We start from the raw sequence: 27,268 nt of genomic DNA, 5'->3' as shown, positions 1-27,268 counted from the left end.
ATGGTCCCCTATCTTCATTTATAATCTATTCCCGCATTATTTACCCATAATCTTCTCTAGCCAGATAATGCTTTCCTACTATGGCATCTATCACTCTCTCTTTTCCAACTCTATTGATTTTTTCTGTGTCTCAGCTTTTATGGCTATGTAATGAATTACCTGAGAACTTAGTGGTGTAAATAAATATTTGCTATGTTCAAGAAATCGGAGGGTTGGAATTTGAACAGGGCACACAGAGGACCTAGTCTTTGGTCCACAGTGTCTGGGGCTTCATCTGGGTGACTTGAATGCTGGAGGCTAAAGTCATCTGAATGCTCTGTCAGTCACAAATTTAGGGGGTGATGCTGGCTCTTCTCTGGGGGCCTTATTCCTTTGCATGTGGGTCTCTCCACATGGGCTGCTGCACATGGTGTCTCTGCAGAAGCTAATTTTTCTCACTGCATGTTAGCTGATTTCCCCATAGTGGCTCCCCAGCCACAGAGAAAGCCATGTGGAAGCTGTATCCTTTCTATAACCTGGGCTCTCAAGTCACATGTTATTATTTCTGCTATATTCTGTCACTTGGAACAATCACAATTCTGCCTAGGTTTCAGTGGCAGGTAAACACAGTTCACCTCTTGATAGGGACTGTTGAGCTTCTAGAAGAGCATGTGGGGTTAAAAATATTGCTGGGGCCACTTTTTAAATTTTATTTATTTTTAAAGATTTATTTATTAGAGAGTGGTGGGGGGAGAGGGGCAGAGGAAGAGGGAATCTCAAGCAGGCTCAGTGCTGAACATGGAGTATGACCCAGGGCTTAGTCTTAAGACCCCGAGATCATGATCTGAGTGTAAATCAAGAGCGGACCACTTAACCTACTGAGCCACCCATGTGTCCCTATCTTTTTAAATTTTAATATGTCATAGTCATGTTCTACAGTTTGTGTCCCATATGTCTTGTAACTTTCCTAGACTATTTTAGGCCCTACCAAGACTTCCTCTTGCTGAATTCATTTAACCTGTGCTCTCGTTTATAACCAGTATATTCCTTTGAATTGTTAGTGTTTTTCCATATGCATCTGTTTTCTCTCCCCAACTATATTACAAATTATTTAGTGCAAGGACTTGACTTGTATTTATATTTACGACAGGTCTAGTATAGGGTTTTGGATACCCTAGGTACTTAATAAATATCTGGCTTAAAGTCAAATAAGCTCACAATGAAATTGGAGACCCAGGTTCTATGCATTGTAGATGAACACAGTGATTAGTCTTTGTACAGAATGCAGATATCCGTGGCAGGTAGTGAATGTGATCCCTAAGAAGTAAGCAAGAATCATATTTTAAACAGAAGTAAATATATTTGGATTGGATGAAAGCTTGGAGGTTTAAATGTTAGTAAGTTATGATGGCAGTCAACTTTTTTTTGCCTCTTAAATATATAATTTTAAATTTAAAACATTAAAAATTCATTTAATCCATATTATATTCATCGAAAGTATTAAATGTAATTCCATTGGCATTTCACTGAAAGACTGACGGGCTAATAACAGTAAATATTGTAATACTTCATATTTTTAGAAGCGTGTAGTTACATTAAAAAGCATTTGTACTTTGATTAATTTTTATTTCATTTTAAAATTAAAAATAATACTTCCTTATTGTATCAAGTCAGGATGTATAGAGAAAAAGCAAGTCTTTTCTCATCTATTCCCATATTGAAGATACAGAATTTGGTTTGGTGCATGTTTTTACATCTTTCTCCCTGCTCATTTTGTATACTTTTCATTGTTTATATATTATTCCATTTATTTATTGTTCCTGTCATAATTTATTATTCCTAAATATGTAAAGCTCATGATTATGTCATGTTAATTTGTCTATGTGATGATTATGAGGTTTGATAATCAGTTATTTGCTGTAAGAGGCTAAATTAAAGACTTTGTGGCAAACTAGTAGAGTTGATATTTTAATTTTAAAGTTTTTTTAAGATTTTATTTATTTATTTGACAGAGAGAGAGAGAGAGATCATAAGTAGGCAGAGAGGCAGGCAGAGAGAGAGGGGGAAGCAGATTCCCTGCTAGGCAGAGAACCTGATGTGGGGCTCAATCCCAGGACTCTGAGATCATGACCTGAGCCGAAGGCAGAGGCTTAACCCACTGAGCCACCCAGGTGCCCCTAAAGTTGATTTTTAAAGACTCATAAAAAATATACAAAAATAAAGGCTTGGAAGAATGCGTTAAATTTTCTTACTATGTACTCCATTGTTTGCAATATGAGAACAAATAGTGATTCGATGATAATAATGCATAGAATACAATGACTATTACCAAAATATTTATGCTAGCCAAATAATATATTTATATCTGAGGACAGATGTGTAATTTTTTGGTAAAGTAAAATGTCATACATCGAAAGTTATTTAGACATAAAATTTTCATATGGAAAGCAAATGAATGGCATATCTCCTTTAAAACTCTCCTCAATGGAAGGGTGCCTGGGTGGCTCAGTCAGTTAAACATTGGGCCCTTGGTTTCCACCCAGGTCATGACCGCAGGGTCATGGAATAGAGCCACATGTTGGGATCCATGCTCAGTAGGAAGGGAAGTCTTTCTGAGACTTTCTCTCTTCCTCTCCCCCCATCCCTCCCCCTGCTCTTGTGGGTGCTCTCTCTCTCCTCCTCCTCCTCCTTATAAATAAATAAATAAATAAAATCTTAAAAACAAAACCAAAATACCCTCTCCCTAATCTCAAGGATATTTTATTGGCAACTTGGACTGTGAAATGAAAGGAAGAGACTAAAAAAACAGTCAAATGAAAGTAGGATAGTTAAGAATTGCTGACTATATGTAATCATTTAGCCAAGTCCTGTGATGTGAATAAGTTAAACTCAGATCTAGTTTTTTTTTTTTTAAAGATTTTTTATTTATTTAACAGAGAGAGAGATCACAAGTAGGCAGAGAGGCAGGCAGAGAGAGAGGAGGAAGCAGGCTCCCCGCGGAGCAGAGAGCCGAATGCGGGGCTCGATCCCAGGACCCTGAGATCATGACCTGAGCCGAAAGCAGCGGCTTAATCCACTGAGCCACCCAGGCGCCCCTCAGATCTAGTTTTTATGTGCTTACGACTTTAAGAACTACTCATCTTTAGCTACGTTGGCATAGGTTATTATTTCCAACATTAATTTATAGAACATAATTGCATGTGTAATTATAACCTTCCTATGAAACTAAACACATGCTTGATAAAATATATGAAGTTGAATATATGTAACTACTTTGTATTTCAGATGGCTGATCACACTGAAGTGATGAAAGGTATTCATCAATACCCAGGAGTTCGCTATCCTGTCCTTACTCCTAATCTTCAGGGTTTTCACCGCGCTGTAAGTGTGCTACTAATTATTTTTAAATCAATATCTTTCATACTGTTTTAAGGTCTTCACATAGTTAAAATGGGATCTGATGTAGCCTCCTTGTTACCATGTATAAGTGCTCTTCTGATGTAGGCACATGAATACACTGCCATCTGTAACCTCCGGATATTGTTCCATATGAATGGCCTATCCACTTTAACCATTCAGGAATCAAGACACAAAAGCACTGTAATCCATTTTGATATCATTCTTTTGAAAGTATATTTTGTGCTTCCCTCTTAAATAAGGAATACAGAATTTAATTTAAGCATTTCTCGATGTAATAATTTTTAATATTATTATAGCAGATCATTTTTGGCGACTTTTTTGGATCAGCTTTCCCTTGCAGGTTTTTCCCTCCCTCTAGGTGAAGCTAATTTGCAGCTGCCTCTAACAACCTTCCCTGTTCCTCTTCTTGTTGGTTTCTTCAGTCCTAATTGAATTATGAATTTATATGCAAAAAACACAAGAAGAATCAGGGCAATTTTAAGTAAAGGTTTGAGGTGTTATACTCTTGGGTTTTACTCTAAAAGTTTGGCAGCAGCTATTTCTGGTGTTAATGTTTTCCACTTTTGTCTTTGGGACTGTGTTACATAAATTTGAGGTTGTGGGTCCTAGTTGATACGTCACCTGTTGTGTAACTTTTAAAAACCACTCTTTTTGTTGTTGTTGTTGTTTATTTTGATATAATTTTTTTAAACCATTGGAAAGAAAGCAAGAGGCATTTTAAGAAATTGCAAAAATTGCTGTCACAGGTCTTAACAGTGTAAGGCATGTCTCCACCTTGAAAAAGATACCGAGTACACACCCTCTCATAGTTTGGGGGGGCAGGTAAGGTAATGGAGTGAAACCAGTGGCTTGGGACTCAGGTACACCTGTGCTCAAAGCAGGACTTCAGAATTTTTAGTAGCTTTAGTGATTTAGCCTCTGTGGGCCACAGTTTTGTCATCTGTAAAATGGGCGAAATGATATTTTGTTTATAAGATTATGTGTTAGGAAGAGGGTGCACAAAGTACTAACAACAGTACTGTACATAGTGTTCAAATAAATAAAATTTTAATTTTAGAAGTTAAAAATTTATCTCAGGTGGAAGACTAGAAGCCAGTATTTTTTTTTCAAATGGAGAAAAAATGACATATTTTCCTTAATATATTAATAGAGTATGAGAAAGAGAGAAGATCTTGTACAATGCCAGAGATACATTAATAAAAAGTCTTTAAAAATCCAGCTGGGAAATGAGGAAACTTGGTATTTGAAAATAAGTCACTGGAGAAGCCTGGGACAAGAAAAAAGGTGGCAAAGGGGAGAAACGTGGAGGCTAATATTTTGGATTTAAAGACTGGAAAGAGCATTAAGACATTAAACACATAAGAGTATGGTTGTAGCAGTAAAGGTATGAAACAACAGAAGCTAAGTTAAGAGACAGGAAGAAAATTTCGGGCAAAGTCTGAATGATGAATTAGAAAAACATTTTTCCCTTTGGTTATAGGAAGATAAGAACAGAAAGCATTTACTATTCTCTAGTTTAATAATTGGTCTAAAAAGAATGTTTCCCATAGATATGGAAATGTTTTATTGGGGTGCTAGTATTTTCCATAATTACAGTTAAGATACTTCTGAAGCCTACACATAATTTAGGAAAGGTAAAATTGGAACGTCATCACTGTGTTTTCTGTGCCTCAGATTTATGTTACAGTTCAGAGAGTTCTTGTGTTATCATCAAATATTTTTTAAATTTGAAAAGAGCATATGTGGCAGGATGAGCAGACTCTAATTTTAAATTCCAAGGCAAATGTTAAAGAACACAAGTATGCCTTTATTGAGTAGATAATATTTCTTCTACTGCTGTCATTTACATTTCTGAAATTACTAGCCTTTGCCTTTAAATTCTTTTTTCAGGTTGCTGCTGGAGCCACTGAGATATCAGTTTTTGGTGCTGCATCTGAATCCTTTAGCAAGAAGAATATCAACTGTTCTATTGAAGAAAGTATGCAGAAGTTTGAGGAGGTTGTTAAGTCTGCAAGGCACATGAATATTCCAGTGCGAGGGTATTTATGAAATCCCACAAATGCTATTTAGTTAATATCTATTATGTAAGCTCATTTATGAGCCATGAAGACACCATTTTACATAATATATGCAAGGTATCTTTTGTACCTTGTATGATTGGGGCCATCACTGTGTAATGATACATCTTGTGTGTGTCACTTAATTATTAGTGTCCAGCTTTAAAGTGTATAATGCGGCTAAGATCAGAGGTGTATAATGTGTATAATGCAGCTAACTTGCTATTGCAAACCTGATATTGTTACTCATTTTAATATTCAAATGCACCCATCTATTCATCTCCGCCTACTGTGGGTTGATAAATTTGTGTAAACTCATAGTAGCATTTGGGAAGGAATTATCTAATGTGGTTTCCACAGCTTTAACATTTTTTTAAGGAACCATGACTTTTTCTTCAAATATTATTTTATGCAGAGCTTCAATAGAGTATGTAAAACATGAAATTGAGCCTTTGAGCTGCCCTGAGAAATTCAACCTGTCGTTTCCCCATTCAACCTCCCCTCAACAGCTGACTTCCCTGTTGTCTCTCTGTGACCCAAAAGCAAAGGCAAATGGGGAAGAAGGAGAGAGAGACCTGTTTTGGTTCTTGCCTCTTTCCAGAACCAGCAGTTGCAGCACGGACTGCAAATAGGCTCAACCCCCAGGCCTGTGCTCTGTGAAATGTGTAATAAATTATTGGTTACTTAGGGAAGCATTTGTTTCTGAGACATTAGCTAATTTTCTCCTGGTTTTTATAAGTATTGAGATATGATAATCAACATATTAACAAATTAAAATGCAGAACATTCGTAGAAGCAGCCTGAGGGGCTATTAATTGGATCTAAATGCAGGTTTAGCTCCTCTGGTTGAAGTGAGCAAAATTCAGAGTGGCAAGGGAAGGTTCAGTGGTTAATGAAAAGGCAAGCGGACCTAATTTTGAGTGGCGGTGCTACAAGAGGGTTAGAAGTCACTCAAAGTCATTTGGCGAGCAAATAGAGTTAGAATACATCACAGGGAATGATCTTGTTGGTTGGCTTACTTTTGTTACTTTCTTTTTCTTCTCTCCATAGTAATAGTTTCCAGCATGAGTTTTCAAAGATACAAAATTTTTTTTTTAAGATTTTATTTATTTATTTGACAGAGACCACAAGTAGGCAGAGAGAGAGGAGGAAGCAGGCTCCCCACCGAGCAGAAAGTCTGACTCTGGGCTCGATCCCAGGATCCTGGGATCACGACCTGAGCTGAAGGCAGAGGCCTTAACCTACTGAGCCACCCAGGTGCCCCTAAAATTGTTTCTGTTATTGAAATATATACATATCATGTATATATAAGAAAAATGTAAAAACCAAGATAATGTGTTTCCATAGACAGAAAATAAAAGATATGAGATTTTAAGGCAAAAATGAATAACCATGATCAAAAAGAAGAAATGTAGGGGCGCCTGGGTGGCTCAGTGGGTTAAAGCCTCTGCCTTCGGCTCAGGTCATGATCCCAGAGTCCTGGGATCGAGTCCCGCATCGGGCTCTCTGCACCTCGGGGAGCCTGCTTCCTCCTCTCTCTCTGCCTGCCTCTCTGCCTGCTTGTGCTCTCTCTCTCGCAAATAAATAAAATCTTTAAAAAAAAAAAAAGAAGAAATGTACTGTAATTTTCTAAATTCAAACATACAGAAGTTGTTTGTCTCTCTTTCTTTTGAAAGAAAGGGAAAAAGAAGACACCATTCTATTTTAATGTGTGTTTCACTGTGGAGTGTATGTTTTACAGTGAAGTCATTCTTACTGGAAAGTTGAAAACAACGCATAGCCATGAAAGTGCAGTGTGTGCGGCTTGCACTTCAAACAGGAAGTTTGCTACTTTCAAGTGGCAAGGTTTTTTTTAATATTAAAAGAAGGATGTAAACATAAATTGTATACTATATTATCTCAGTTTTTCTCTTCTGAGGTAGAATAGGTAATGTATTAAGCTAATAGAAACCCTAAATTCTCTCGAATACCAATTGTTGAACAATTAATAATAGTGTCCCATCAGCAAAGAGAGTCCTAACCATGCTACAGCTTAAAAACCTTGCCAGGCTTCGATAAGAGGGGCACCGAGTGCAAGATAGATACAAAATGACCTACGGTCCAATGCAGTCCGCAGAGTACTTTGGAGACGTGCTGGAGAGCTACACAATAGACCGGTGTATGTTTGCCAATGCAGATTTTTGTTCCGTGGGAGCACAACTCATAGATTTTCTGAAACACTATTCATTTTCAGAAAGACGCCTTTCAGTATGTGAGTTTGCTCTTTGCGCAGTTGAGAATTATCTTCCTCCTCCCCAAAACTTTGAGTTTAAATTAGATTTTATTTTTACTGGCAATCGAGATTCTAGATACTTTGAGTTTAAATTAGATTTTATTTTTACTGGCAATCGAGATTCTAGATACTCATTATTAAGAGTCATAGATCATTAGTAATCATTTAAGAAAGAGTCATGCTCAACCAGTTGAAACTGAAGTAGATGCTTCAGCATGTCTTATATGGCAACATGGCAACAGCTGCATCAACATGTACTTGATCACCGTCCAGAAAATTTATGTCATCAGCTGTCAGATTTAAAGGCCATAAGGCAGCACACATTTTATAAATGCTCAGTAAAACCATTTAAATTTTTATAAAAAGTTAACTTTCATATGATCTAAATAGCAGCTTTTATTAAAGTTATGAGGGCTATTGTTGGATTCCCCATGCCCCCCCCAAACACACACATATACACATGCATGTGTACACATATTTTATATATGCTTAGGACTTCACATAACATCTGGGATACATTGGGAAAACATACCATGCCAAATCATTGACATAAAATGCAAAGTCAGCTAACTGCCACTGAATATACATTATATATGAATGGACAATGAAATATCTACATTTTAGACTTCATTTTTTGATGTGTAATTCATATGACATATGTTTAAAATATGTAGGTTATTTTTCTATTATCTAAATTTTTTTTTTCATTTTATTTATTTTTTCAGTGTAACAGTATTCATTCTTTTTGCACAACACCCAGTGCTCCATGCAAAACGTGCCCTCCCCATTACCCACCACCTGTTCCCCCAACCTCCCACCCCTGACCCTTCAAAACCCTCAGGTTGCCCCAACCTCCCACCCCTGACCCTTCAAAACCCTCAGGTGGTTTTTCAGAGTACATAGTCTCTTATGGTTCGCCTCCCCTCCCCAATGTCCATAGCCCGCTCCCCCTCTCCCAATCCCACCTCCCCCCAGCAACCCCCAGTTTGTTTTGTGAGATTAAGAGTCATTTATGGTTTGTCTCCCTCCCAATCCCATCTTGTTTCATTTACTCTTCTCCTATCCCCCTACCCCCCCATGTTGCTTCTCCATGTCCTCATAGCAACATCTTCCTAGGAACAACGGCAAAGGCAAGGGAAGCAAGGGCAAAAATCAACTATTGGGACTTCATCAAGATCAAAAGCTTTTGCACAGCAAAGGAAACAGTTAACAAAACCAAAAGACAACTGACAGAATGGGAGAAGATATTTGCAAACGACATATCAGATAAAGGGCTAGTATCCAAAATCTATAAGGAACTTAGCAAACTCAACACCCAAAGAACAAACAATCCAATCAAGAAATGGGCAGAGGACATGAACAGACATTTCTGCAAAGAGGACATCCAGATGGCCAACAGACACATGAAAAAGTGCTCCACGTCACTCGGCATCAGGGAAATACAAATCAAAACCACAATGAGGTATCACCTCACACCAGTCAGAATGGCTAAAATTAACAAGTCAGGAAATGACAGATGCTGGCGAGGATGTGGAGAAAGGGGAACCCTCCTCCACTGTTGGTGGGAATGCAAGCTGGTGCAACCACTCTGGAAAACAGCATGGAGGTTCCTCAAAATGTTGAAAATAGAACTACCCTATGACCCAGCAATTGCACTACTGGGTATTTACCCTAAAGATACAAACATAGTGATCCGAAGGGGCACGTGTATCTAAATTTTTAAAAAGTAAAAAAGGCAAAGAAAAATAGAAATCTATTATAAATGTAATCATTTTCTCTATTTTTATCAGTGCATTTGTTGAAATAATCTCTTGGCTTGTCAAGATCCTTTTAAAATTGAAATGCATCAAGATATGAAAGTAGTATTCTAATATATCAGACATTTAGTTTTATTCCTTTTTGTCTGAGTATCGACTTAACCTTAAATGAAGTCATTAGAATCACATGCTCTCTCTCTTTGCGAGAATATTAATTTAAAAAAGGAAACTATCACTAAGGAGCCATTATTAATTTTACTATTGAAATGCTTATGTATTATAAATTCACAAAGTCAGCAGTTGTACACAACCAAGCAAAGCTTTTTACATAATTACATTTTAGGCCACTCCTTTAAAATCACTTAAAATGAGTTGACCCATGATTACTCAAAGCCTGAACCTACTGAAAGTTGAAAGAAGTGTATTTGTAACAATTTCCTAGAAGTCAAACTAAATTATCCATCCATTGTTTTTAAAAAAAACTGAAAAATGCAAAAAACATTTTTTATTAACATATAATGTATTATTTATTTCAGGGGTACAGGTCTGTGATTCATCAGTTTACACAATTCACAGCACTCACCATAGCACATGCCCTCCCCAATGTCCATCACCCAAACACCCCATCCCTCCCACCCAGCTCCACTCCAGCAACCTTCAGTTTGTTTCCTGAGATTAAGAGTCCCTTATGGTTTGTCTCCCTCTCTGCTTTCATCTTGTTTCATTTTTCCCTCCCTTCCCCTATGACCTTCTGTCTTGTTTCTCAAATTCCTCATATTAGTGAGATCATATGATAATTATCTTTCTCTAATTGACTTACTTCACTTCGCATAGTACCCTCTACTTCCATCCATGCCATTGCAAATGGCAAAATTTTGGTTTTTTGATGGCTGGATGATATTCCATTGTATACATATACCATGTCTTCTTTATTCAGTCATCTGTTGATGGACATCTAGGTTCTTTCTGTAGTTTGGCTATTGTGGACATTGCTGCTGTAAACATTGGGGTGTACATGCCCCTTCAGATTACTACATTTGTTATCTTTAGGGTGAATACACAGTAGTGCAATTGCTGATACGTAGGGTAGTTCTTTTTTCAACTTTTTGAGGAACCTCCATTCTGTTTTCCAGAGTGACTGCACCAGTTTGCATTCCCACTAACAGTGTTGGAGTGTTCCCCTTTCTCCACATCCTTGCCAACACCTGTTGTTTCCTGACTTGTTGATTTCAGCCATTCTGACTGGTGTGAGGTGATATCTCATTGACGTTTTGATTTGTATTCCCCTGATGCTGAGTGATGTTGAGCAATTCTTCGTGTGTCTGTTGGCCATTTGGATGTCTTCTTTGCAGAAATGTCTGTTCATGTCTTCTGCCCATTTCTTGATTGGATTATTTGTTCTTTGGGTGTTGAGTTTGTTAAGTTCTTTATAGATTATGGATACTAGCCCTTTAACTGACATGCTATTTGCAAATATCTTCTCCCATTCTGTCAGTTGTCTTTTTGTTTTGTTGACTGTTTCTTTTGCTGTGCAAAACCTTTTCATCTTGATGAAGTCCCAGTAGTTCATTTTTGCCCTTGCTTCCCTTGCTTTTAGTGATGTTTCTAGGAAGAAGTTGCTGCAGCTGAGGTCAAAGAGGTTGATGCCTGTGTTCTCAAGGATTTTGATGGACTCCTGTCTCACACTGAGGTCTTTCATTCATTTTGAGTCTATTTTTGTGGGTGGAATAAGGAAATGGTTGAGATTCATTCTTATGCATGTGGCTGTCCAATTTTCCCAACACCACTTGTTGAAGAGACTGTATTTTTTCCATTGGACAACTTTTCCTTGCTTTGTTGAAGATTAGTTGACTATGGAGTTGAGAGTCCATTTCTGGGCTCTCTATTCTGTTCCATTGATCTATGTGTCTGTTTTTGTGCCAGTGCCATACTGTCTTGATGATGACAACTTTGTAATAGAGCTTGAAGATTGGAATTGTAATGCCAACAGCTTTGGTTTTCTTTTTCAACATTCCTCTGGCTCTTTGGGGTCTTTTCTGGTTCCATATAAATTTTAGGATTATTTGTTCCATTTCTTTGAAAAAAGTTGATGGTATTTTGATAGGGATGGCATTAAATGTGTAGATTGCTTTAGGTAGCATAGACATTTTTGCAATATTCTTCCAATTCATGAGCATGGAACATTTTTTTTCCATTTCTTTGTGTCTTCCTCAGTTTCTTTCATGAATGTTGTATAGTTTTCTGAGTACAGGTTCTTTGCCTCTTTGGTCAGATTTTTTTCCTAGGTATCTTCTGATTTTGGGTGCACTTTTAAATGGAATCAACTCCTTAATTTCTCTTCTGTCTTGTTGGTGTATAGAAATGAAACTGATTTCTGTGCGGATTTTATATCCTGACACTTACTGAATTCCTGTATGAGTTCTAACGGTTTTGGAGTGGAGTCTTTTGGGTTTTCTACATAAAGTATCATATCATTTGCAAAGAGTGAGAGGCTGACTTTTTCTTTGCTGATTTGGATGCCTTTTATTTATTTGTTGTTGTTGTTGTCTGATTGCTGAGGCTAGGACTTTCAATACTATGTTGAATAGCAGTGGTGATAGTGGACATCCCTGCAGTATTCCTCATCTTAGGGGAAAAGCTCTCAGCTTTTTCCCCATTGATAATGATAGTTGTTGTAGGTTTTTCCATAGATGGCTTTGATGATATTGAAAAATGTACCTTCTGTCCCTACACTGTGAAGGGTTTTGATCAAGAAAGGATGCTGTACTTTGTCAAATTCTTTTTCTGCATCTATTGAGAGTATCATATGGTTCTTGTTCTTTCTTTTATTAATGTATCACATTGATTGATTTGTGGATGTTGAACCAACCTTGCAGCCCTGGAATAAATCCCACTTGGTTGTGGTGAATAATCATTTTAATGTACTGTTGGATCCTATTGGCTAGTATTTTGGTGAAATTTTTTGCATCCATGTTCATTTGAGATACTGGTCTATAATTTTTTTTTTTTTTAAAGATTTTATTTTTTATTTGACAGACAGATCACACACAAGTAGGCAGAGAGGTAGGCAGAGATAGAGGGAGAAGCATGCTCCCTGCTGAGCAGAGAGCCCGATGCAGGGCTCGATCCCAGGACCCTGGGATCATGACCTGAGATGAAGGCAGAGGCTTTAACCCACTGAGCCACCCAGGTGCCCCAGTAATTCTCCTTTTTGATGGGGTCTTTGTCTGGTTTTGGAATCAAGGTAATGCTGACTTCATAAAATGAGTTGGGAAGTTTTCCTTCCATTTCAATTTTTTGGAACAGTTTCAGGAGAATAGGTATTAATTCTTTAAAAGTTTGATAGAATTTACCTGGGAAGCCATATGGCCCTGGGCTTTTGTTTTTTAGGAGACTTTAGATTACTGCTTCAATTTCCTTATTGGTTATGGGTCTATTCAAGTTTTCTGTTTCTTCCTGGTTCAGGTTTGGTAGTTTACAAATCTCTAGGAATGTATCCATTTTTTCCAGATTGTCTAATTGCTGGCATATTGTTGCTCATAATATGTTCTTAAAATTGTTTGTATTTCTTTGGTGTAGGTTTACAATGCAAAAAATATTTAACTGTGAATTGTAAGTCCTGAAATTCCTAATTCTGCAGAAAAAAAGGTACAAAACAATTAGAATAAGGAGTAAAAGATGAGTTAGTCATTAAGCTAATATAGATAATTACATATAGCTTTTATTTATTTATTTATTTTTAAGATTTTATTTATTTATTTGACAGACAAAGATCACAAGTAGGCAGAGAGACAGGCAGAGAGAGAGGAAGGGAAGCAGGCTCCCTGCCGAGCAGAGAGCCCGATGCGGGGCTGGATCCCAGGACCCTGGGATCATGACCTGAGCCGAAGGCAGAGGCTTTAGCCCACTGAGCCACGCAGGTGCCCCTACATACAGCTTTTAGATACAGAAAAACAAAAAGAAGTTTTAGGATATGATTAGTGTTTTACTTTTTAAATTAGTGTTTTTGTTTTCTTTGGGTAAATAGCCATTAACGGAATGACTGGATGGTATGGAATTACTATTTTTAATTTTTTGAGGAATGTCCACTTTGTTTTCCACAGTGCCTGCTAGTTTACATTCCCACCAACAATGCACGAGTGTTCCTATTTTTCCACCTCAGTGCTAACACTTGCTAATTTTTTTTTCTTATCTTTTTGATACTAGCTATTTTGAATGGTGTGAGGTAATATCTCCTTGTCGTATGATTTACATTTCCCTGATGACTGATAATGTTGAGAATCTTTCCATGTGTCCCTTGGCCATCCGTATGTCTTCTTTGGAAAAAAATGTATTCAGGTCCTTTGCCCACTTTTTAATTGGATTACAATTTTTTGATATTGATTTGCATAAGTTCTTTATATATTTTAGATATTAGCTCCTTATTGGTTATATCATTTGCAGATATTCTTCCCCATTTGATAGGTTGCCTTTTCATTTTGTTGATGGTCTCCTTCACTGTGCAAAGGCTTTTTATGTTGATATAGTCTGAATAGTTTATTTTTGCTTTTGTTTTCCTAGAGAGCATAATTTTTGCATCTTTGATCTACTGTCACCCTCACCACTTACTTTCTTCTTAGCCAAGACCAATAAAAATACAATCTGGCTTAAGTATTCTGAATAAGATTGTATTACATATATCAGTGACCAGTTTCCTTGACGAAACACCCATGATATTAGACGATTCTTGTGCTTAATTGTTTTTTGACTCGTCTAGCTCTGTATAATTTTTTTAAAAGATTTTATTTATTTATTTGAGAGAGAATGAGTGAGAGAGAGCATGAGAGAGGAGAAGGTCAGAGGGAGAAGCAGGCTCCCTGAGGAGCTGGGAGCCCCATGCAGGCCTCGATCCTGGAAGTCCGGGATCATCACCTGAGCGGAAGGCAGTCACTCAACCAACTGAGCCACCCAGGCGCCCAGCTGTGTATAATTTCTAATCCTTAGAATGGCAATCTTTCTGTCATGAGGTAAGGGCACAGCCCTCTCCCTCAAGGTGGTCAGTTTCAACTGGTTTTCCTTTTGAGACGTTATTTATAACACCCATTTGTTTAAGAATTTGCAGACTGCTTGTTTGTTAGCCAAACCATTTATGTCATTTTGCCCATGTTATATTTCTCATTCCTCCTCTCTATGATACAACATGTCGTTACAGATTCTGGTCCTGACCCTGAAGGTAATAGCAGTATTACTGAGCATGACAGTGAGTGTCCTTATTTAAGTCTCAATTTTTTAAACACACAGTGACTGACAGCATTTCTCATTACTAATATAGCAGATACTTTCCATTGGATGATCTGCCCTAATGGAATTCACTTGAATACATGGCACCGTCTTCTAAGTGGATAGTTTATTTGTCACGTTCCTTTCCAACCTCTGCTAAACTGAGGGCTTTGTGTTGGCCTGGAAGAAAAATGAGAAGAGCAAGTCAAAGCATCATTTACCAAAACATGGTACATAAAACTCTAAAAATGAGACATCTGTTAAAGCTATTTTGTGTCATGCATATGGCTTGAGGATTTATATATATATATTTTTTTAATCTTACATATTATTCTGGCACTGCTGTGTATCAGAATAACACATAGCTGGCAATAGTTAATACATGTAAGCTGTGTTGGTACAGTCATGTCTAAACAACCTTCATATAGAGCCTTTGAGGAAGGAATGTATTTTTTTATTTCTCATTAAATTAGCATTTGAGAGCCAAAAGAGCATCTTAGCAGAATTACTCCTTGAGGTCAAGGGACAGCCTTTATTTCTTATTATCATCTAGAGTGTTAACTGTTTGACAAACTATCACAACCCTCTTTTGGTTAGTTTATTAATAACGGAATGCTATTTTGAATTGTTTATTGATGGATGTATTCTGCATGACTGCATCAAAGCAGCTCCTACATTTAAATGTCTTAATTATGTTTAATTGACATCACATGTCATCTCCTTGCTCTTGGCATTGCTTTTCTCTTCTGAGGATAGCAGTGGTTGATTGCTTCCATTCAAAGTGTTTGCACCATTTATTTCCAAGCTTTTCCTCATCGTTTTGGCCAGAGTGGTGAAAGGATGTAGGATAATTGTGGGAAGGTAGGCTTAGGTAAAGCCTCACTGTAGGTACTTTTTCATGACTGAGTTTCACCAGGAAACATTGGTAAAGACTTGAATACCTCCATTTCTCTTTTATCATTGATTTTGCACAATACTGATAAATGGCCTTAACAAGCACAAATAAAAATAAAACAACTCACATTTCTATCTGTAGAGTTTATTGTAACACCATGCTTTCAATTTTAACACAATGAGCTTCAGTATGGTTGGCAAATCCTTTATTATTCTGTCATCCTATGTAATAAATATCCTTCCAAGTCTGAACTCATAAATATATGCTATCTTTTCTGGCTACAGAATTTAGAACTTTAATAGCCTGTAGGTTATATATTTAGAGAAAAGATTAGGAATTGCTTAGAAAATTGTTCAAATGATGAAAATGGTACCTTAACACATTTGTGGATTAATTCATTCAAGAAATATTATATGTTTTATATAATGCACTGTCTGGTGATACTGTATGGAATATGAAAATGAAAAAGTAGCTGACTTTAGAAGAGTTTCAAGCAGACTAGAAAATAATAGAGAAATTATTATTATATTGTCAAAAAAGCAAATACATTAAGAGACAGACAAATCCTATTCAAGTTTTAAGTAATGCTATATTACATTTCTCTGGGGTAATTTGGAGAAATTTAATGCAGAAGGTGTCAGTAAAATGAAGTCATTAAAGATTAGGTAAATTTATGAAAGCATAATCAGAAATGATGGACTTTTCAGGTGGGACAGGAAATCTACAAAGAGCAAAGAAGATATAGTGAAGAGAAATCTCAAGAAATGTTTAGGTGACAGGAAAAAGTTTACTTTCACTGGAATGGGAGTTTTTGAAGCTATGTAATTGGAGAGAAGTAGAAAGTTAAGTTGAAGTTTCATAAATTGTGGAAATTGAATACCAGGTTTATTTGGTAGACAATGGCAAGCCACTTAAAAGATTTTCAAAGTATAAAACTATGTAAACAGATCTATGCTGTGGTCATATTATTTTGTCAATAGACATTGGTGTACAAATGAGTGATGTAAGACCAGAGGCAAGGAAAGCACTTAAGAAATGTTTGCAGCTGTCCTGGAGAAGATATTCAGGGACTGTTCTGTATACTTGGGCTAGCACTGGCAGATGTCCTGTGCTACCGAGGCTGGAGAGGAAGAACCAGCCAACTCAGGTTATTGAATATTTTCTCAAAGATGACCTTTAAGTGATCTGGCAGTACAGTTTCTGAAAACGACTGTATCATTATTATTTTTTTTTAATGGCAAATGCAGGGGAAACTGGAATGCACACCATTTTGGGTATACTGAGCTTAATATATTATGTGAATATGTCAGAAAATCAATTCATAATGTTCATGAGATTTGTAGTTGTTCCTTGGGTTATCTATCTGTGTAATGATGAAAGACAGTAACTGTGGAGGACTGAGTTGATGCTTTTTAGAGACTCCCTTTTTTCTTCCCATCACAAACAAATATAACCACTTTTAAAACATATAACCAAACTCAGAAAAGAAAGTCCTCGGATTTCATTAAAGAAAGTGTGGTAAACATGCAGGTTGATGCCACTGGCACGGGGGGTATCTATTTCAGATATAATCCCTAGTGGCCTGAACATGGGGTTTTAATGTCTATATGGGGAAAAGACAGATATTCTACTAAAACATTGATTTCAAACTGATTATTCTTAGAACTGGGAATCACCTTCTTGTGAATGCAAAATCAGTAGAACTTGTGATGTATTCTGGAAACCCAAATTAAGAAATTCAGGTGGAAATTTGTCCAAGAACTAATAAAGTCCACAGGGCAAGGGCCAAAGGAAGTCAGATCTTGTTTATAGGGACATTTGAATAAGTAAAGACTCTCTTGGAACTCCTACTGAAACTATATCACCATGAAAAGACACAGTAAAATTTATAAATCCCATGGTGATACAAAGTATACCCTAAGGAAAAAAAAAGTGAAAAAATCAGGAAAACTTTAACAGAAAAGAAGGAAATAGAACAATTAGAATAGAAGATTATAAAAGGAAAGGAAAAGGAAGAACGTAAGAAAACAGATCCTTATAAAAAAATAATAAGCTTGTTCAAAAAGTAAAAAACAAAAGTAAAAGTTCTGACACGCTCATGGTAAAATGTAGAATATTAGATCTAAACAGAGAATCCTAAAGACAATAGAGAAAAAATTACTATATAATTGCTATAAAGGCATTTCCTTTAGATAGCAAAATTTTCATCAGCAAAACAGAGACAGAGATAGTGAAATATGTTCAAATGGTAGAATAACTTAATGTAAAATTTTATACCTAATCAAACTATTACATTAATGAAGGTGAAATAAAATGATCTGCTGACAAAATGGTCTGCAAAACTCAAACACTCGTGAAAAAAAAAATACTAACAGATATGAAGCCAGAAGTAAGAAACAGGATAAAAAAAGAAATGGAGAGGTGGTAGTTTGGAGCTTCATCAGAGTAGAAGTGATTTGAGATAGGTCTCTGAGAAATTTAACCACCAGATAATCGAAAATAGATCAGAGGTCCCATGGCATAGTAGTGAGGAGATTCTTGAGACAAGCTCTCAAATCTCTTTATTATCCCTTTGTTTTTAATACAAGGAAATCAGTCGGGCCAGCCAGGGGAGGTAGTATTGCTAAAGGGTTAGTGGTTTTCAATTTTGACAAAATAATGGAGCTTTAGAGATGGTTTTGAAATACTAGTGGTTGAATTTCCTCTCCTAAGTTTGTGATTTAATTGTTTTGGAGTGTATCCTAACCATCAAGGTTTTGTTTTTTGAGCTCCCCAGGTGATGGGTGTAGACAAGTTCCTGAGCGCTTCTAATAGATTGCTAGAGAAGAGCAGCAATCTAGATGTCGACTCTAGCCACTAGTCAAAGCAGATGATGTAGACTATTTTTATCATGGTAGAGACTTTCTCATACTCATGAAAGTATTTCATTTATTACCATCAACAAGCTTTTTCTGTAAAGGACCAGACATTAATATTTCAGGATTTTGTGGGTCAGATAGTCTATGTGCAACTACTTACCTCTGCTCTTATAGTGCAGAAATAGCCATGGATAATAGGTAAACAGACCGGCATGGCATTGTTCCAATAAAATTTTACTTTCAGGGGCGCCTGGGTGGCTCAGTGGGTTAAAACCTCTGCCTTTGGCTCAGGCCATGATCCCAGGGTCCTGGGATTGAGCCCCACATAGGACTCTCTGCTCCGCGGGGAGCCTGCTTCCTCCTCTCTCTCTCTGCTTGCTTATGATCTCTGTCAAATAAATAAATAAAATCTTTAAAAAATTTTTACTTGCAAAAGACTAATGACCAGGATTTGGGCTGTGGGTCTTAGTTGTCAAGCTCTGCTTATAGACTATTAAAATAAATTAATGGACAGAGTTGAGAACCATCACATTTGTTTTGGAGAAAGTAGCCCCATGTGTGACTAGGTTAAAGGAGTGTCCACTTGCAAGGATGGAAAAGAATATGTGAAGGTGAAATGCAGTTGAATATCAAGACCCAGGCAAACCTGGGAAAGAATCAGAGGGAAAACTTGAATGAATAAAAATGCACGTGGCCAACTTAAAGTTACAGCACAAAGCAGGGTAGCTATGGCCAGGTAAGTTGAGAACGCAGGGGAGGTTAGTTTGCTTTTATTGTTTTGTACTTGTTTTTTTCTTCTCTTTTTTCCTTTTCGTTTTTCTTTTATATTTAGAGGGATGGCATGTAAATTCATGGCTTGGATTTTCTATTTAATCACATTTAGATATTTTGGGTTTAGAGTAAAGGTGATTATACATACATGTAGAAAATGCGTATTTAAAGTGATAGGGTGGGGGGATGGGTTAGCCCACTGATGGATATTAAGGAGGGCAAGTATTGCTTGGAGCCCTGGGTGTTATACGCAAATAGTCATGGAACACTACCTCAAAAACTAACAATGTTCTGTGTGGTGACTAACATAACATAAAATATATATATATATATATATATATATATAGAAAAGAAAATACTTATCTGTAATCATTGTATCTGAATTGAAAATGTTTGTTCTTTTTCAACCTTAGCTACCTTTCCCAAGGGTTAGGTTTCTGTAACATTTTCTTTCTACTTGTCTTGATTAAATTTATACAGATTATTCAAACAAGATTAAATTATAGTAATTATTAGGACAGAAAAATTGATTTCCTCTCCAATATAACTTTCAAATTTTAATTGAATTAACCACTTTATTCCTTCTCTGTCCTCATTAGTGCTTACTGATTTAGTAAATTGCTTATTTGTTTGAATTACAAAACACAACTTTTATTCACATTTTAATGCTTTTGAAATTAGATTTTATCTTTGGAATTAATGGATATGGATTGAATCATTGAATATATAGCTTTTTTACTCCAAAATCTGTTATGAAATTCGTAGTGTATCTTACAATGGACAGCATCTTAGAAGTGTGGAAGTAACGTCTTAGAGTTTGTCTTCTTTTTGCCTGCACCTTTCCTCTGGAGCCACTTCCAGAGTTCTCAAAGAGTTAACATTTCTGGAAAACTACTCTGATCTTGTCACTACATTACCTAATAATTTTGAGTAATCTCAAAATTCAGACTCCTTGGCATGACATTCAAGGGCCTTATTATCTAAAGCTTGTTATATTCTGGCTCAGAAAATGGTATCTCCAGCCTCATTTCCTACCACCCCCTCTCACTCATGTGAATTGCTTCATCCCTGACAATCAAGCACATGATGCATTATTTTAATACAAGCATTGTAAAATCTCTGAGGAAAGTTTAATAAAATGGGATTGGTGTTGAGCTGAAAATAGCTAAAACAGGTTTTTCTAAAGCTTAATACTTTAAGATGGAAAAGTATCATTATCATTTCAGGAAAAGTTTGACTTTTTATATTAAATTGTTGAAGAAGCTTATAGAATATCTTTATTTGTAGTCTTTTAAATGTAGACTAGAAACTCTTCTGTTTGGAATGATTTAGGTATACCCACGGGAGATAAACAAGATGAACTTTGAGGTTGTGGCCAGGTTTAGGAGTTTTGGGGTGATTAATGACTATATCTAAATGAGGCCAAAATATCCAGATGGGAGTAAAGAGAAATTCAGTTAGTCATCTACATGCTATCTCTCTCTGATTCCAAAGACCTGGATATTTAACAGTTGAATGTTTGTCCTTACTTAAATAAAACTATGTAATTCAGTGATATTTTCATTCATATATGAATGTTCATGTATTGCTATAGTATAAATAACTCCACAAGATAAACACCTTTTATCTTATTCCCATCTGCCATCAAATAACATATATCAAATTGTGATTACTAGATGAAAATGTGAGTTAAACTAAAAATGTTCCAAAATTCTTTGTTTAAGAATAATAATGAACTACTGTAAAATACATTTTGATGACTTTTAAGCTATTTCTTAATTTTTATAAAATGAAAATTAGGAAATGACTTATCCATCATCTATATATTTATATGGTTCTGTATTTTAGGTATGTGTCTTGTGCCCTGGGCTGTCCGTATGAAGGAACCATCACACCACAAAAAGTGACAGAAGTAAGAGACGCCTGGTTTTCTGGTTCTTGGTAAAATGATGTATATTATTTTAAAAAGTGGCCTGTTTTCCTTGCTGTGTGTCGATCTGCACAACAAAGTTTAAGGAGAACCATGGAATAGAAAACAAGTTTGATTACTTAACGAAGAGTTTGATTTTAACACTTAACATGGATATATTGGAGACAGTGCTTCAAAGTTAAATAACATTTGAGTCTTATGATTCGGGTGCTCACAGGTGAAAGAATAAAAATACCTGTTTCATTTTTCCACGGGTAGAAATCAGTGGCCTTTCTACATTCCACCAGAATGTCAGGACAGTTTATGCACACACATATGACCTTCACTCTGGTTGCTAGGGTAGGCTCCCTTTCTTTTTGTCTGCATGCTTCGGCTCTTGCATCAGAGTATACACTGCTTTTGGGTACACTGCTTTGTTCCTTTGAGCTCTGACAGCTCTTTCTGCTGAGATTCAAGTTGCTTTTATTAGAGAGAAATTTTGTAGCAATAGCTTATAGTCATTAAAGACCTGCTTATTGAAGTTCATTTCTACCTCCTGTTCCTACTTATTGATACCAAGGAATACAAAATACTCAGTCTTTGAGACTATATTAAGCGCTCAGAAACACACTTGTATATGAACTATTCTAATGTGTCCCTGTTGTTAAGGCTGTTATTTTCATATATTTTGTAATGTGGTACCAAAGTAGTGAAGATAACATTGTTAGAAAACCAGAATTTAGGCAGACAAACATTCAATTTGGCTAAAGCCATTCCTCCTTTGTGCTTTCATTTGAACTTTTAAAATGTACTGCAGATTTTTTTTTCAATGAGTGCTGTCCCACAGTCTATTTTTTTTTTTTTTTAAAGATTTTGTTTATTTGACAGAGAGAGATCACAAGTAGGCAGAGAGGCAAGCAGAGAGAGAGAGAGAGAGAGAGGAGGAAGTAGGCTCCCTGACGAGCAGAGAGCCCAATGTGGGACTCGATCCCAGGACCCTGAGATCATGACCTGAGCTGAAGGCAGAGGCTTAACCCACTGAGCCACCCAGGTGCCCCCCACAGTCTATTTTTTAAGCAAGACCTTTGCACACCATGGCAGGTACTATAAAATTAAAAAAAAAAAAAAAGCTTCAACGTCATAGTCCTTCACCTTAATGGGACCCTTCCAAGACTTGGTTATTAATTTGCATTTACAATTACATATTTTTTTCTTAAAACTTTAAAAATGGTATAACTTCAGGCTCCACAAGAACGAGGCTCTAATTCTACCGGTACACCAAGACCCTTGCTTTTCTGCCTTTTGCCTGGTGGAATCCATGGATGAACCACATCCACATACTTTCCATGCCTGCACCAGAATGCCTGAGGAGTTGCTGAGAAGAATCACCTAACAGGCAGTTTGGAAGCATTAGGCGTTGATGGCCAGCACTCATAAATGAGCCTTCTGTACTTTTCTATTACATTTTGTGGCCACTCACTCTCTTATTCCCTGCAGTCACCATTACAATCTGTTGACTCTGTCCAAGCTTCTAGTTCTTCTCCTCATTTACCTCCCCCTCCCCATGTACTCAACTGCTTAGAATCCTTCCTGTTGACTCTTGAAGGCGTTCTAGTCTCTTCTGCCTGAGAGCTTCCTTTCTTAATTAAGCATCTGCATGTAGTTATTGGTGACCTATTTTTATCCTTCTATACCTAAACTTCTTCAGTGGGCTGTCTACACCGCTGGTGTTTATTTCCTCAGGTGCCACCAGCTCTTCCTCATTCTCCAAGGTGACTTCTCTACCATTCACTTCACTGAAATCCCTCTTTGTAAGACCACTACTTAGCACTTAGGTTAAAAAAAAAAAATGCAAGATGATATTTAGTACTCATCTTGACATCTTGGCAGGATTAGGGACTACTTATCATTTGTCCTTGAGGACACCCTTGTATTCCTTAAAGTCCCTTGTACCACACTTAGGGTTTTCCCCCAACTGTCATTAGGCTCTTTTGAAACGTCATTGTCTTTTACCTGGCCATTAAAAAATTCCAGCGTTTAATAGGCAGTAGGGAAGAATGAGCAGTATGCCTTTTTTTTTTTTTTTTTAAATTTAAGTTTCCATCCAATAGTAGTCTCCTGCCTGGACTAGGGAGCCCTTCTGAGTACCCTCTAACCTGTTTTTGGTATTGTTGATAGTGTCTTTCTGAAAGATTAATATTGCCCCTGCCACCACTACCCTAGTAGTCTTTCGTAGCTTTCTGTTGCGCTTATGATAGAATCCTCAACCAAAATTCTCAGCTGGGCTGGTTTGCAGGGCTCTGCCTGGTTTGCCCTCAGCCTACCTCACCAGATTCATGTAGCTTAGTTTTTGCTTTCTTGCCACACCTGCCCTTTGTATATTTGTCCTATCTGGAATGACCTTTGCATTTTCTATTTTAGCTGTCTGAAACATGTTTCGTGTCATGAAACATTCTTGTTGTACCCTTCTTCTCACCCTCTTCAACAAGTTAACGCTTATTTTATCTTAAGCTCTCACTTAGGCCCATACTACTTGATAGATATGGGTCAATTTCCTTTGCTGCATGCTCTTAGAATCCTGTTTCTTTGCTCCAAAATTCTTATTTACTCGTTTTTACACATTCTTGAGTGTAATTGATTAAGTTCAATCCTGAGTTGACTCTAGACTCCACAACAGCATAAACCATCTCAACATTTGTATGCTTATTATATCCCAGCACCTAGCCAAGTGCCTGTCATAAAATGGGCACTGAAGAAATACATAATAACGAGTTACAGTATTTTGTACATATGCCTGATATTGTACAAAATTATGTTTATAGATTCTCATTTCATTTTCATAACCAACATGTCCTTATTAACATAATCATTAATATAATTTTTAAAAATTAATAAGGCTTAGAAAATATGCTAATACGAGTATTTGTTGTATCTGTTTTACATAAGAGACACTAAGGCTTAAAGAGGTCCATCTTCTACCAGTATCACATGACTAGCATGGCTCATCCCTGAGATTTAAATCCAGGCTTGTCTGACGCCAGAACACAAGTCTTTGGTAACACACCATGCTGCCTTTTTGCAAATGTGTATTGCCCTTTACAGCGACATTAGTTACACAGCATAAAGGGAACTTGCAGTTTACCTTGCACATGTGCATCCATTTATGAGCCAGAAGAATTAAGCTAGAAATATTAAGTGATTCTACCAATCACAGAACTACTTACTGACAGAGCTGGAACTAGTATTGGTATCTCTTGACCTCTACTCTAAGGCCTTGAGAAATACTACTTCCAAAGTAAATTTATAATGCTTCTGCTTTGATTAAAGTGTTGCGAAAGTAAGGCTCCTGTATTTGAAATTGTAGCTTATAATTTCATAACTAAACTATGTAGATAGTTATGATTCTAAGGCAAACTTGGATGTTAGAAAAATAGAGTAATGTCTTTAAAACTTTTATATAATGCTTTGGATTTAATAAATGGGAAAAGGACCAGAAAACTAAAATAAATGTTTCCCATGGATAGGTAGCTGATCTCAGTTATGACTTTTACTTCCGGATGATGTTTGCTAAGGAATAACAGGGCTTGAATCTTTCCATTTCCATTGTTTTACTAGCTCCTCCCCTTTCCCAACAGGTATCTAAGAGATTGTATGGCATGGGCTGTTATGAGATCTCTCTGGGAGACACCATTGGAGTGGGAACTCCAGGAAGCATGAAGAGAATGTTGGAGAGTGTCATGAAAGAAATCCCACCTAGTGCTCTTGCTGTCCACTGCCATGACACATATGGGCAAGCCTTAGCAAATATCCTCACGGCCCTTCAGGTATTTTGTGTAATTTGTGTGTACGTGTAAAATGGGTATCCTTACTTATAAACATTAAGAGCTTTAGTGGGATAATATTTATATGTTACTACGAATATAGTGATTAAACAGTGCCTGTTACATGACAAGCACTCAGGAAATATCTCTACACATTTCTTTTTTAGGGCAATGATGTCTCCTATTACTGTCAATTTGATTTGATAAAATTTGTTCTTTTTTACTGAAGGGTAATTGACATACAATATCAGTTTTAGGTAAAACGTAGCAATTCAATAATCATATAAATTATGTAATGATCACCACAGCAAGTGTATTTACTCTCTGTCACCGTACAAACTTACAATAATATTGACTATGTTCTACATGCTTTTCGTGCTTATGACTTTGTTTTATAACTGGAAGTTTGTACTTCTTAATATCATTCATCTATTTCACATTCCCCCTACCCTCCTCCGTTCAGGTAACCAAGAGTTTGTTCTCTGTATTTATGAGTCTATTTCTGCTTTTTCTTTGCTTGCTTGTTTGGGTTTTTAGATTCCACATATGAGAGAAATCATATAGTATTTATATTTTCCTGTCTGGCTTGTTTGCTGACATATATTATTATACATGAAGTATATGTCTTTTCTGTCTGGCTTATTTGCAACATTCATGTTGCTATAAATGGCAAGATTTCATTCCTTTTTGTGGCTGAATCATACTGCATTGTGAATATATGTACTATACCTTCTTTATTCTTTCATCTGTTCATGGACACATACATTTCTTGCATGTCTTGGTTATTGTAAATAATGCTGCCATAAAATGGATATGGATATAGATCTCTTTAGATTCGTGTTTTTGTTTCCTTCAGGTAACTGTCCAGAAGTTGAAATACTGGGTTGTATGGCATTTTTATTCTTAATTTTTTGAGGAAATTCCACACCGTTCTCCACAGTGGCTGCATCAGTTTACATTTCCACTGACGGTGCACGAGGGTTGCTTTTTCTCCACATCCTCACTAGCACTCATTATTTCTCGTTTCTTTGATACTAGCCATTCTGACAGGAGTGAGCCAGTATCTCATTGTGGTTGTGGTTTGTATTTCTCTGATGATTACTCATACTGAGTATCTTATCATGTGTCTGTTGGCCATCTGTATGTCTTCTTAAAAAAAAAAAAAGTCTATTCAGGTTCTCTTCCTGTTTGTAATTAGATTTTTTTTTTTTTTTTGGTGTTAAAATGTCTAAGTTCTTCATATATTTGGGATATTAACCCCCTTATCAAATGCATCAGTTGCAAATATCTTCTCCCACTCAGTAGGATGTTTTTTTTGTTTTGTTTTGTTTTTTCCTTCACTGTGACAAAGCTTTTGATAGTGGTGTAGTCCCAATAGTTTATAATTTTGCTTTTGTTTGCTGTGCCTGAGGAGGCAAGTATAGAGAAATATTGCTAAGGCCAGGGTCTAAGAGATTACTGCCTGTATTTTATATTAAAAGTTTTATGGTGTCAGGTCTCATGTTCATGTTTTTAATCCAATTTGAGTTTATTTGTGTATATGGTGTAAGATAGTGGTCCAGTTTCATTCTTTTGCATGTGCCTGTCCAGCTCTCCCACATCATTTATTAAACAGATGGTCTTTTACGTATTGGAAAAGACTTCTTTTGTATATTCTGATGTCCTCTGTCATAGATGAATTAACCATAAAATGGTTGGTTTATTTTTGGACTCTCTGTCCTGTTCTTTTGATCTGTGTGTCTAATTTTTGTGCCAGAGTCATACTGATTTAATTACTTAAGCTTTATAATATACTTTGGAATCTGGGATTGTGATGCCTCCAGCTTTGTTCTTCTTTCTCAAGATTGCTTGACTGTTTAGGGTGTTTTGTTCCTTATACATTTTAGCGTTGTTTGTTGTAGTTATGTGAAAAATGCTGTTGGTATTTTGATAAGGATTGCATTGAATCTTTAGATTATTATGGGTTGTATGAACATTTTAATGATACTAATTCTTCTAATCCATAACCATGATATAGCTTTCCACTTCTTTTTGCCATCTTCAATTTCTTTAATTAGCACCTTACAGATTTCAAACTGCAATGTCTTTTCCTGCTTGGTTAAATTTATTCCTAGGCATTTTGTTCTTCTTGATGCAATTGTAAATGGGATTGTTTACTTCATTTTTCTTTCTTCCACTTTGTTATTATGGTATAGAAAAGCAACAGAATTTTTTCTTTATTAATTTTCCATCTTGAAACATTACTTAATTCATTTTGTAACACTAACAGC

The 27,268-nt window shown here is 36.4% G+C and overlaps 1 protein-coding gene across 1 annotated transcript in view; it reads left to right on the top strand.

The window, feature by feature from the left end:
* Positions 1–27,268, top strand: part of HMGCLL1 (3-hydroxymethyl-3-methylglutaryl-CoA lyase like 1) — a 202,949-nt gene that overhangs the window by 78,827 nt on the left and 96,854 nt on the right. The window contains exons 4-7 of the mRNA XM_046005638.1: positions 3,265–3,360; positions 5,290–5,438; positions 21,117–21,180; positions 24,813–25,001. Coding sequence (XP_045861594.1) covers positions 3,265–3,360; positions 5,290–5,438; positions 21,117–21,180; positions 24,813–25,001 — 498 coding nt within the window. The remainder of the gene's footprint in view (positions 1–3,264; positions 3,361–5,289; positions 5,439–21,116; positions 21,181–24,812; positions 25,002–27,268) is intronic.

Source organism: Meles meles, chromosome 5, assembly GCF_922984935.1.
Source record: "Meles meles chromosome 5, mMelMel3.1 paternal haplotype, whole genome shotgun sequence".
Lineage (NCBI taxonomy): Eukaryota > Metazoa > Chordata > Mammalia > Carnivora > Mustelidae > Meles > Meles meles.
Note: the sequence above shows the minus strand (reverse complement) of the source record. Positions and strands in the feature narration are given on the sequence as shown.